The sequence below is a fragment of the Garra rufa genome, chromosome 8 (genome assembly GCF_049309525.1).
Source record: "Garra rufa chromosome 8, GarRuf1.0, whole genome shotgun sequence".
NCBI classification, from domain to species: Eukaryota; Metazoa; Chordata; class Actinopteri; order Cypriniformes; family Cyprinidae; genus Garra; species Garra rufa.
Window position 1 is genome coordinate 40,396,548 of NC_133368.1, and position 13,404 is coordinate 40,409,951.

General features: G+C 37.8%; 1 protein-coding gene and 1 long non-coding RNA gene across 2 annotated transcripts in view; one reads left to right on the forward strand and one right to left on the reverse strand.

Moving 5' to 3' along the window:
• Nucleotides 1–5,972, reverse strand: part of LOC141340656 (uncharacterized) — a 50,152-nt gene extending 44,180 nt beyond the window's left edge. Inside the window, exon 1 of the long non-coding RNA XR_012356593.1 lies at nucleotides 5,837–5,972. This is a non-coding gene — a long non-coding RNA (uncharacterized lncRNA). The remainder of the gene's footprint in view (nucleotides 1–5,836) is intronic.
• Nucleotides 5,973–6,152: 180 nt separating this feature from the next.
• ube2e3 (ubiquitin-conjugating enzyme E2E 3 (UBC4/5 homolog, yeast)) overlaps nucleotides 6,153–13,404 on the forward strand; it is a 67,243-nt gene continuing 59,991 nt past the window's right edge. Inside the window, exons 1-3 of the mRNA XM_073845710.1 lie at nucleotides 6,153–6,293; nucleotides 7,742–7,948; nucleotides 8,866–8,916. Of these exons, the coding sequence (XP_073701811.1) occupies nucleotides 7,749–7,948; nucleotides 8,866–8,916 (251 nt within the window). The 5' untranslated portion in view covers nucleotides 6,153–6,293; nucleotides 7,742–7,748. The remainder of the gene's footprint in view (nucleotides 6,294–7,741; nucleotides 7,949–8,865; nucleotides 8,917–13,404) is intronic.

Sequence of the window (13,404 nt, forward strand, 5' to 3'; positions counted from 1 at the left end):
TAAAAATTTTCCTGGCTCTTCCAAGTTTTAGAATGGCATGGGTGGGTGTTTCTCTTCATCAGTTCAAAACAAGTCAAATAAAGTGCATCCATTCATAATAAAAAGTGTCCCACAAGGCTCCGGAGAGTGAATAAAGGCCTCCTGTAACGAATTGATGCATTTTGTAAGAAAAATATCCATATTTAAAATGTAATAATCACTATAATCTAGCTTGAAGTGGAAGAGAAGAGAAACACCCACCATGCCATTCTAAAGCTTGGAAGTGACAGGACAATTTTTTAAATATAACTCTGACTGAATTTGTCTGAAAGAATGGGGCAGTCGTGGCCTAATCGTTAGAGAGTCAGACTTGTAACCCAAAGCTGCAGGGTTTGAGTCATAGGTCCGGCAGGGATTGTCGTGGGGGGAGTGAATAACCAGCGCCCTCTCCACTCTCAATACCACAACTGAGGTGAGACCCTTGAGAAAGGCACCCCAACTGCTCCCCAGGTGCTCTGGGTGTGTGTTCACAGTGTGTGTTTGCGTTCACTACTGTGTGTGTGCACTTGGATGGGATAAATGCAGAGCACAAATTCCAAGTATGAGTCACCATACTTGGCCACACCTTTTCCTTTCCTTAAGAAGAAAGTCATATACACCTACGATGCCTGGAGGGTTAGTAAATAATAGGCTAATTTTCATTTTTGGTTAAACTAGCTCTTTAAGGCTTTTCAGTAAATGACCACTGCTGAGATTGGTTAAAATTAAAAATCAACCTCCCCACTATTTCAGGATAGTGCTTTCAAAGCACTATTCATATTCATATAAAAATATTATTCATATAAAGCTACACTGCTGCTGTCAGTTGGCTGCTTCATCTTTTAACAAACATTTCATTGCGAAATCTCCATTGCACTAAGCCTGGTTTAAAAAACAATCTTCAGATTTTCAGAAAAAACAATCACTTGATGTGATCCAGGACACCATTCACAATAAACTATCCGTTTGTTTCTGAAAGCTGTACAGACACAAGTATGCTGTCTTCTTCTATTTGTCCTGTTGTCGGCAGTAACTTTAAAAGTTAAAACAAGAGAGAAAATTGTTGAATAAAGTAATTATTGTTTTCTTTGCAAAAAGTATTGTCGTAGTTCCATAAAATTAAAGCTGAAACACTTAAGTCACATAGACTATTTTGATGATGTTCTTACTCTCTTTCTGGGCCTTAAACGTGTCAGTTGTCTTTCTGTCTATGCAGGGTCAGAAAGCTCTTGGATTTCATCAAAAATATCTTCATTTGTGCTCTGAATATGAACAAAGGTCTTACGGGTTTCAATGACATGAGGGTGAGTTATTAATGACAGAATTTTCATTTTTAGTTGAACGATCCATTTAAGCAATAAAACACCAGTGGATGGAGCCTCTGATGTGATGACGTAAAATGATTTGTCAATATCTTACCAACGTCCATGTGTGACATCACAGATTCCACAATATCCAATTGAGCCGTTTTTGACAGTTCAACAAATGAGTTATTAAACTAGCAGGATGTTTTAATGGTACAAAGACCTTTTATAAGTCAAAAGATCAGATGTGATATCTCATGTCATGACCCCATTAAAGACAACTGTCATATTAAAGTGATTTATTGTAAATTCTGTCATCATTTACATTTTAAAGTCCCTGATCCCCATCCATTTTCATATGAAAAACAGCATCTTGGACATTCTGCTAAGTCCTTTTGTGTTCTGTACAAGAAAGAAAGCCAAACGGGTTTAAAATGCCATGAACGTTTTTTGGGCAAACTTTCTCTTTGACAGACTGTCCAAGGTCATTATTTCTCCTGTGTTACGAGTCAATTCTACTCCCTTGTTTCTTAATATCAACATTCCCATCCTCACAAGCCATCTAAAGCGTTTTATCTCTCCACTTATATTTGATTCATATCATGGCTTTTGTATTTCACTCTGAGCTCCCGTATGTCATTTCTTTGACATCCAGTGGTAAGCACAAACCCACACGGTTCTGTTTTCTTTTCCTTTCCCCTGCTGTCAATGTGCTGTCACACACGATAAGCACAAGAAGGGAGACGCCGCACACATCATGCTGCCAAGACGTTGAAAAAAAAAAAAAAAAGAGAAAAACTAATACAGCCTCCTAAACCTGCCCTGCTCCCATCTCACCTGGAGATTATCACTTAGAATGCGCTTAGAGTGATGGCCCTGTAGCAGACAGAAAAACAGAAAAGCAGTGCTCTCATCACAGCCATCTAGTTTAGTGGAGCGTGACATCATTTGCTTCAAAAGTGTTCTTTAATCTAACATTTCAAAGCAGGCGAAACTGAAACCGAGTTGGTACGAGCCATACAAATGATACGGAGATTAACATCTCAGTCCACTGGCAAAGAACAATGGAGTTTAAAAGATCTCACAGATATGAGCTCTCTAAAAGTATTTGGACACTTGAAGTCACACTTAAAATGTTTGAATGGCTTCAGTAACTAATTAGCAAACAAAGAGGAGAAGCAATTGTAACTTGAAGGAGTTTGGGTTGCTTGCCACTGTCGGCCTTGCCTTGTTTCATTGGGGTTTAAAAGACATTTAATATTCAGTAATATTATCAATTTACACAAACACTATTGCATGAGAACACAACTTAAAATGCACTGAGTTGAATAATGAAAACATTGTCTTCTGTAGAGCTGTTTTATTGCTGAATCAAATTTGTTATTGACAAACTCAATCAAACTTGAAAGATCGACACTGTTATTAAACTGAATTGAATTAACACCGTGACTCCGGTTGAATAACAACACTACTACGTCTTCAGTAGAGCTGTTTTTTGCTAAATTGAACTTGTTTAAGAATTTATGAACTTCAGTTATTGAACTGAACTTTGTGCCGATTCTGTTACCTTCCTGTTTAATACCGAGAAACTGCTTTAAAGGAGAAGTTCACTTCCAGAACAACAATTTACAGATCATTTTCTCACCGCCTTCAGTCGTAAAGAAATTATGTTCATATATTGTCCATATATGAGTCCATATAGTGGACTTCTATGGTGCCCCAGAGATTGAACTTCCAAAATACAGTCTAAATGCAGATTCCAGCCGAGAAATAAAAGTCTTATCTAGTGAAACAATTGGTTATTTAAAAAAAAGACAATTTATATACTGTTTAACCTCAAATTCTTTTTGTTTAAAACAATCTATTATATGGTTCAAGACAGCTAGGGTAGGTCAAAAAACTCCCATCTCATTTTCTTCTCCAACTTCAAAATCACCCTACATCGCTGTTTTAGCTTATTTTGTAAAGGGCTTTTGATCTTCTCTGCATGTTTACTTTGTAAGCACTGGGTCAGTACTTCTGCAGCGATGATTTTGAAGTTGGAGGAGAAAATGACTGTCTTGAACCAGAATACACAGAGTTCATGCAGAGCTAGACAAGACGAGCATTTAAAGGAACACTCCACTTTTTTTGGAAATAGACTCATTCTCCAACTCTCCAAATCGTTTCACTAGATAAGACCCTTTTTCCTCAGCTGGGATCATTTAGAGCCCTTTGAGGCTGCATTTAAACTGCATTTTGGTTCAAACTCAGGGGCACCATAGAAGTCCACAATAAGGAGAAAAAAAACCCAAAGCTTTCTTTATGACTGAAGAAAGACATGGACATCTTGGATGACAATGGGGTGAGTAGATTATCTGTACATTTTTGTTCTAGTAGTAAACGTTTCCTTTAAAACAATTTTAAATATATTGTATAAATCTACTGCTTAAAGCACTATATAAGTGTCATCTGCCAAAAAAAAAAAAAACATTCTTAACATTTCTGAGCTATTTTAACCAATTTGCATTAAAATGATGACCAATGCACACATAAACTTTTTAAACTTGAACAATGTCACCTGCAAACAAAAGGGTTGAGGTGTATCACAATACATTTAGATATCTCAGACATTTAAACATTTGGATATTGACTGTTCTAAAGCTATCAAGCTATCTTTAGTTATACACTGTTTTATATGAAACATGTTGTTTTGAAGAAGCTTCAAAGTAATATACAGAAAAATTAATTTCTTCAAATACAGTATGAGACAAATTCAAATTTTGCTGTAAATTCAATAAAGACTAAACAGACGATAGTGTCTTAATTGAGTTGATTCGGTTCAGCAACTCAGTAAAGTGATTCTCTAAAGCCTGTAAACATTTTAAGTTTGGACTGAAACCTAAATAAACTAAAGTTTGCTAAAGCTATCTGGGTGGTAAGCAGTAATGTAGAATAAACTGTGCCTTTTGGAGATACCTGAGTGGCCTTACTGTACAGAAATACACATGCAACCTCAGAGCTATTTTTAAAGGCTGTCAGAGGAAGGATGACTAACAATCCAGCAAGGGAAATAATTGGGCAATGTTCCTTAACACGTCAAATCACTCATTACAAAAAACAGACGCTATTGTCTACACTGGAGTTTCTCAAATATAGCTATACAGATTACATATAATAAATGAACTGTACCTTTTTAGAATTTAAATGGCTACACTTAAACGAAGCATGCACTGCAGAGTCTTATGATTACATTGAGAAAAAACAGAATATACTATAACACTACATTATAAACTACAGAGAAATCATGCACTATACTTTTACATTTTTGGTTATGTTCTAATCATATTATATTCTATCCATCCAGACCTAACTGAGAATCAGCACAATATAGAGGCCTCAAATATTAGAGAGAACTCAAATAGTATATGCTTTAGAGCTGTATGTACTATAAAGACACGTCATACAACATGCATTGTATTATAAAGCATTATATTATTCACTACAGACAAGTCTATGCATTATAAAGAGATATGCTGGCCTACTATGTAGATAAGTCACTATAGAGTTAGGTATTATAAATCAAAATACTATAAGACTAGAAGTCTTAAAGTAAATTCTATAGAGCAGAATGCAATATAGATGATACTGCAGTAAGCATATAATATGAACAAGTACTTATTAACTATACAGAACAGAAGTACAGACAATAAAGATAGCATACAATATAATATGTGACCCTGGACCACAAAACCAGTCTTCAGTAGCACTAGTAATATTTGTAGCAATTGTGTAGGTCAAAATGATTAATTTTTCTTTTATACCAAAAATCATTAGGATATTAAGTAAAGATCATGTTCCATGAAGATATTTAGTAAATTTCCAACCATAAATATAGCAAAACGTAATTCTTGATTAGTAATATGCATTTCCAAGAACTTCATTTAGACAACTTTAAAGGCAATTTTCTCAATATTTAGATTTTTTTGCACCCTCAGATTTCAGCTTTTCAAACGTATCTCAGCCAAATATTTATTCAGCTTTCAGATTAATTCAAAAATGTACTCTTATGACTGGTTTTGTGGACCAGGGTCACACTTAGAAGCAAAGCAGGAGACCATATATTTGTTATGTAGTATCACAGAGAATGTACTATATAGAAATGGTGCAGAATACACTATTGAGAATTAAACCAGCATATAGTATAGAGCAAAGTACACTTTACTGAGTATAGGGACCCAATACAGTACTATAGACTATGAAGTCATGCATTATTATAAAGCAAAGTTTACTTTAGACTAGAAGTCATGCAGTATACACTTTAGATCACAATGTACTTTTGACTATAATGACCTCATGCAGAATATACTATAGAGCAGAAAGTAATGCAGACTATAGAGAAGTAAATAAGCATATAGAATAGAGGAGCACACATTATTGACTACAGAGGAGCCATACAGCTGTACGGAATGAGGTGTTGCAGACAATAGAGAAGTCATGCAGTAAGTCATGCAGTGCTGTACAGGGACTCCCACCTGCACTGGAATTCCAGCCAAACTTCTCACCCACGCTCAAAGTTTCCGTGAGCTGATTGCTCTCACCATGGAGCCCTCACAACAACAACATGTCAAAACTTCCTCCCGACGCCACAACATCCCCTCGCTCTCGACAAGCGGCACGACGGCCGCCGCTGATGTCTTCTTCACACGCATGGCAATGCGTTTATGAATCCAGCTCAGGTAGAGCATATCGTGAGGTGATACAATTTCACGTTGGTTTAAAGGTTGTGTGGGACCCTCAAAGGCGGTAGACGCTTATGTTCACGCGCTGTACAGCGCCACCCGTCGGGAACGAGTAAAACTGCAGCGCCTCCTCTCCTTCCTACTCTCCAATGTTCACAGCTCGGCCGGAGCCCGTCGTCTTCCCGGCTCCATTTCAACTGGATTTTTAACACTCCTAACCACCCCAGATCAGGACAGGACCGCGTCTAAGGTAAAGAAGAAGCTCTAAGGGTCTCGTAGAGTCCACATTAGGCGGGGTAACATCGTCCTTTCTTAGTGTTTTCAGGTCTGAAGAGAGGGGAGCTCGAAACTGACTTCACGCATCAGTTGGTACACCATGCTGATACTGGAGTGCCTCCTACCATAACAAACCTCTTACAAAGGATTTTAAAAGATCCAATCTGAATCTTTTCGCCCCGGCGTGCGCTAAACGACTCGATTTTTCCTCGCTATCCGCTCGCGATATCGCCTTGTTCTCCTAAAGTGAAGGGGGTGGACATGCTGCGAATAGGTGCAATTATTGCTTTCCTTTGCAGCTCTTGAAATCTCCTTCTTCTCGGCGATAGATTCTGCTGGAACCGCCGTGTGTTTTTCTCGTTTACTCTCATAAGCTCAGCCACTCGCACCTATTCGGTAGATGGAAAGCGAAAAAACTCAAGGCTCTTTTCGCGGAGGAGGGTTTTGTAAACGTGTGATGGTCGCTGCAGCTTGTAACATTAAGCGCAAAACTGATACAGTGTATCGCGGATCCATGTGAAACGTCATAATGGTTGCAACAATGTTGCCGCTGCGCTATTTACAAATACTATCAGCTCAGTCGCTAATGGATTAAGTTGGTGTGTGTGGGGCTTTATGTGTGAAAACGTGGACGTTTTGTCCTTCAGAATGACAACAGTTTGATGTAATTGGATCAGATCGGATCATCTATACATTTGCTTGGGTTTTCAGAGTCCAAATACTGTGGATTCATTTTGATCGTTGCTCTCATTCCTTAAAAATAATAAATGCGTATTTTAATGTTTACTAGTACTTCTTTTAATTATTAGTGCAAGTAATCCAACACTAACTAGTAGCCTCATTAGGACCCAGCCATCACCAGCATTCATTCCTGTAGTGACAAGTGACTATTCCATTAACTGGAAGCATATTTTTACAATTCTATGGGAATCTGTGATTCAGATATTAGCTATTCACTTCCAACTACGAAGCATTCCAGCTGTTGCAAGCACCTATTCCAGTTTTTCCAGTACCTGTTTATTATATACCTGTTCCAATTCAATTCAAAGAGTTGAACAATTTCACTTTTCCTTAAAGGAATATTTGATAGAGACAATTGTTGCGAGTAGATTTAGATTTGGTGGGTGCTTTTCTTTAAGTGTCTTAAATTGCATTATCACTTCTTAAACTATCTTTAGTCTCACTAGTGATCATGACATTTACTAGTTGAAATTGGTCCTTGAAATCTTAAAATGGACACAAATAGATAGTTTTGGCGATATGTCACTTCGTGTACCCTCCTTGCTTCTGTTTGTCTTTAGAGACGCAAGGGTTGGGGTTCCAGAAGGCGTTGCGTTTAGGGTTTAAGTTTCTTCAAACCCCAGGAGACTCTTGTGATCGCAGTCACCCCTGGTTTAGAACCTCTTGTTGTCCTTTGCAAAGGTGGAAAATGTCCAGTGAAAGACAACGGTCAGATGATGAAAGTCCCAGCACCAGCAGCGGCAGTTCCGATGCGGATCAGAGAGATCCTCCGGTGCCAGAACCAGAAGAGCAAGAGGAGCGAAAACAACCTACGCCTCCACAACAGCAGAAGAAATCCACCAAACTGTCCAGCAAAACAACAGCCAAATTATCTTCCAGCGCAAAGAGGTAAAGCTGACATATCTATTTTTTTTTGTTCTGTCAACACATTTAACTGTTTTTTTATTATCACTTTTTGTGCATTCAACTATTTTCGCAATGTGCCAATTAACAGTTTTGGCGTCTGCGCTCTGTACTTGAGAATAAAAGCACTAAGCTTAGATAATTACTTAACTGCTTGAGCAAAGAAGCCGTGTGATTGGCTTATATTTAATTTCAACGAACCACGTTTGCTTAGCAAAAGTTCCCAGAACTTCTACGTAAAGTTGTTTGAGGAACAAGAGAAGCGAATCAAATCCGTCTGCCTCGTGGATGCTTTTAAATGCGCAGATTCAACCCTTAAATTTCATTGGCATTGAGAAAAAGAAGGGTAACCAATCAATCCACATCAGTGCTCATTAAAACACCATGGGCTTTTTCAATGTGGGTGGAATGACAGATCAAAAACACAAACTGTTTTTCTTAGAAAATGTCAAAAATCCTGCCCTGGCTCCTTTACACGCTGTTGATAATGCTTTAGTAACAGCACCAGAGCTGTGCATTAAAGCTCTTGTCAAATATCCCCGAGAACACCCCCTCCCTCCCTCTGCCTCATTTGCATATAAGCTTTAAAAGAAAATCTTTTGTGCTTAAAGTGACTTAAACCCGGCGACGAGGGGCGGGGTGTGAGCTAAGGGGAGCGGGCTTTGAGCTGAGGTGAAGATCAACGGAGTGCGATGGAGGGAAAGGCAGAAACGAGCACGGCAAAGTTTTCCTGTTATGGGATTCGGGTTATGCCTCCGAGAACAAAGAGGAAGCAGCCATGTTAGCTGTGCTGAAGGGAGAGCCAGCCGTGCAGTAAACGCAGCAGAGGTAGAGGGCAGTGTAATTCCCTGGCTGCTTGCAATTCTCACAGCTTTCTCACCATCTCTCCCTTTCTCTCGCAGAATCCAGAAAGAGCTTGCAGAAATCACTCTGGATCCTCCACCCAACTGCAGGTATGTTATTTAAGCGGGCTGTCATATATTTATCCTTTATGGATCGCTGTGGGAATGAATGCACTTTTAGCACCAACTGTTGGAGTTTTTAGACTCGTTTTAAACTGATGGACTTGCGCAGGACGGATGTGGCATTTTGCTCCTTGGCTTCAAAGAGTTAGGAAGGATAGTGTTTTTTTTCTTTTCCTCTGAGCATTATTGTTGCTGATGTTCCTGTGGTCTTGCCGCTGTTGTGTTTTTAATAATATGGCAGATGCTGCTCCGAAGCATATGGCTTTGATTTCACATCCTCATGCTGAACTTACTGCTGAACCCCCATCTGTTTTAATGAGCTGACCTAGAGATGCCAGAACAAGACGAGGGAGCTTTTAAAATTCCCTCTGTAGCTCTTGTTTTTTTTATGCTTTGAAGGACGGCAGTTTTCTGATTGTTTCTTGGTGTGTTTTTTTTAAGTCCTTTCATTAGATGGGTTTTTTACTGGAAGAGTCTCCTCTGGTTGGTAATATTCTTAACAGTCTGTGTTGGATATGTGTTTTGGCGTTCTGTAATACTGGAGGAGATTTATGGTTATTGATTTATGCCTCTCAAACAAGATTTTATAGACGTTGTGTCATGTATTGGCTCTATGTGAGGTGGTTTGATAGTGTAAGATCGCATTTATTATTTATTTAGAAAGGATGCATTAAATTGATCAAAAGTGACAGAAATCTTTACAAAAGATATTTGTAGCCGTCTTTTAAATGTTCTATTCATTAGAGAAGAAATAAGAAATAAAACATTTCTGGAGCACCAAATCAGCATCATATGAGCAATAACTGGAGTAATGGCTGCTGAAAATTCAGCTTTGCTATCGCAGGAGTAAATTTTGACATTTTGGACTAGAAATGCAATGTTTTACAATATGTTTGATCTTATAAATGCACCCAGCATGAGAGATGTCTTTCAAAAACATTTAATTTACAGACCCTAAATATTTTGGGCAGGAGTGTATATTTTGGTCGCTCTAGTTTTTGCCATTGAAAAACCACATTGGTTGACGAGTGTTATATTTAAATCAAATATTTGTTGAACAGAGAGGCTGTAAATGTGGAGTTTTGGTGGAATCTGAACCTGCCACCTGTTATTAGTAATAATCAAACAGCAATAATGCTGAAAAAGAGAGAAAAAGCCATCACTATGCTTGTTGGATACTGAAAGCACTGTTTTGTTCATTGCTTATAATGTGTTTTAGTTCCCCTTTTTACAAAATGCTTATGTTTTTACAAAAATAATAAGCAGCCATGTATATATCAGCTGCATTAGGTTTTGCCATTGAAAAACCACATTGGTTGACGAGTGTTATATTTACATCAAATGTTTGTCGAACAGAGAGGCTGTAAATGTAGAGTTTCTGTGGAATCTGAACTTGCCATCTGTCATTAGTAATAATCAAACAGCAATAATACTGAAAAAAGAGAGAAAAAGCCATCACTATGCTTGTCAGATACTGAAAGCACAGTTTTGTTCATTGCTTGTAATGAGTTTTTTTTCTTCTCCTTTTTACCAAAATGCTTATGTTTTTACAAAAAATAATAAGCAACAGTTTATATTTCAGCTGCATTAGGTTTTGCCATTGAAAAACCACATTGGTTGACGAGTGTTATAATTACATCAAATGTTTGTCGAACAGAGAGGCTGTAAATGTAGAGTTTCAGTGGAATCTGAACTTGCCATCTGTCATTAGTAATAATCAAACCACAATAATGCTGAAAAAGAGAGAAAAAGCCATCACTATGCTTGTTGGATACTGAAAGCACTGTTTTGTTCATTGCTTATAATGTGTTTTAGTTCCCCTTTTTACAAAATGCTTATGTTTTTACAAAAATAATAAGCAGCCATGTATATATCAGCTGCATTAGGTTTTGCCATTGAAAAACCACATTGGTTGACGAGTGTTATATTTACATCAAATGTTTGTCGAACAGAGAGGCTGTAAATGTAGAGTTTCTGTGGAATCTGAACTTGCCATCTGTCATTAGTAATAATCAAACAGCAATAATACTGAAAAAAGAGAGAAAAAGCCATCACTATGCTTGTCAGATACTGGAAGCACGGTTTTGTTCATTGCTTGTAATGAGTTTTTTTCTTCTCCTTTTTACAAAAATGCTAATGTTTTTACAAAAATAACAAGCAACAGTGTATATTTCAGCTGCATTAGGTTTTGCCATTGAAAAACCACATTGGTTGACGAGTGTTATAATTACATCAAATGTTTGTCGAACAGAGAGGCTGTAAATGTAGAGTTTCAGTGGAATCTGAACTTGCCATCTGTCATTAGTAATAATCAAACCACAATAATGCTGAAAAAATAAGAGCAAAAGCCACCACTATGTTTGTCAGATATTGAAAGCACTGTTTTGTTTATTGCTTGTAATGTTTTTTGTTCTCCTTTTTACAAAAATAATAAGCAGCAGTGTATATTTCAGCTGGTCTAGGTTTTGCCATTGAAAAACCACATCGGTGGTTATATTTAAATCAGATGTTTGCTGAACGGAGAGAGACTGTGAATGTAGTTTTGGTGGAATCTGAACCCTAAAAAACATCTTACACCTGCTGTGCAACAAACGCATTCGGCCTTGTTGCTTTTTGTTAATTTAGCAGTCAAGGAGAGTGCTAGAGCGTCTCGGTTACCCAACATCAGATAAAGCTGAGTGCAAGTCCAATGTCCAAAAGCAGGCATTGAATACAGCACGTTAATTTGATCCAACGTCATGTCAGAAACTCCTCCAGCAACTGGTCTCAGCTTGGTTGACAGGTCATGCACTACTGAGTCTACACACTAGGGCTGATAAACCGCAGCAGGTCCAAAAATGTACCATGGCATGATATTAAGTTTTTACATATTTTAGCACCTGACCCGGATGACAGTGTGCTGCTGCTGTTCAGCACAGTTTAGGCAGTGTGACGTGAAGCGTAAAAGCAAAGCATTGATGCATGAGATTTGCTGAAATTTAACAGTTTCATACTGTGAAGTGTCTATAAATTAAAACCAGATTTGATGTTTAACAAAGTAAAGGCATTCTTTGCATTTTAGCTTAAAGGAGAAGTTCACTTCCAGAACAAAGATTTACAGATAATGTAGTCACCCCCTTGGCATCCAAGATCTTAATTTCTTTCTTTCTTCAGTTGTAAAGAAATAATGTTTTTTGAGGAAAACATTTCAGGATTTTTCTCCATATAGTGGACTTCAATGGTCCCCTGAGTTTGAACTTCCAAAATGCAGTTTAAATGCGGTTTCAAATGATCCCAGCTGAGGAAGAAGTGTCTTATTTAGCAAAACGATTTTTGTTTTTATTTAATGACAATTTTTATACTTTTTAACCTCAAATGCTGAATTTGAGATCGTTTGAAGCCGCATTTTGGAAGTTCAAACTCGGGGCACCATAGAAGTCCACTATATGGAGAAAATCCTGAAATGTTTTCCTCAAAAAACAATTTTTTAATGGCTGAAGAAAGAAAGACATGAACATCTTGGATCACAAGGGGGTGAGTACATTATCTGTACATTTTGTTCAGGATGTGAACTTCTCCTTTAACATGTATGAAATGTGTAAGAAAAATAACACCCACTGAAAGAAAAAAATCACTCAGAAATTGCAAATAAATTTCACGGTTAATTAGAAATAGCAAGTATTGCTTCAGAAGAACTGAAATCTAGCAACATCATTATTGACCACTTTTATGATTCTTTTATGCGTTTTGAAGCTTGAAAATTCAAGTCAATATTTATTGTGATTAAAAGATACAGCCAGAATCAGATTTCTCCCCTTTTATGTTCCATGGAAGAAAGAAAATCATACGGTTTTCAAACAACTGGAGAATTTTCAATTTTTAGATGAGCTATTTCTAAGTGCAAAGTGTCCAGAACTGAAAATGCCATGCTTTTTCGAGAGGGCACATCACGGCGTGCGCTCTGCCAGCCGTGAGATCAGTTCAGCAGCTTGGAGCCGCGAGCCAGAGATGCTGATAATGGTAATTGACAATGCAGGGATTTGGTGGCTTTTCATGGTATGATCTGTGTAGCCACACAGTTCAGCACACTGAGATGTTTATCCCGTAACGTTCATCATTAGCTCCCTCACTGGCTCTTTTCTCAGACAGCATTTCCCTTGAGCACAGTTTACCTGGAGGCTGACATATTATACTGATTTGTTGGTAATGTGCCACATCACATAGTATCTGTGGGAACATATCGCATATCACTCTGGGCTTTCGTATGGCTCAGAGTTTATTTCTTACAGCAGGTCTGGGCTTCATTACTTGAATGAAATGAAAATTCATGTCATTCCAAACCTGTATGCTGTTCTTCTTCCTGGGGAAAATAAGTAGGCATTTTTGAAGCATTTTACTGTGCAGCTCTTGCCATACAATGAGGTTTATAGTGACCAGATGCTGTTAAGCGCCAAAAAAAGATTAAAGGAATAGTTCACCCAAAAATGAAAATTTGCA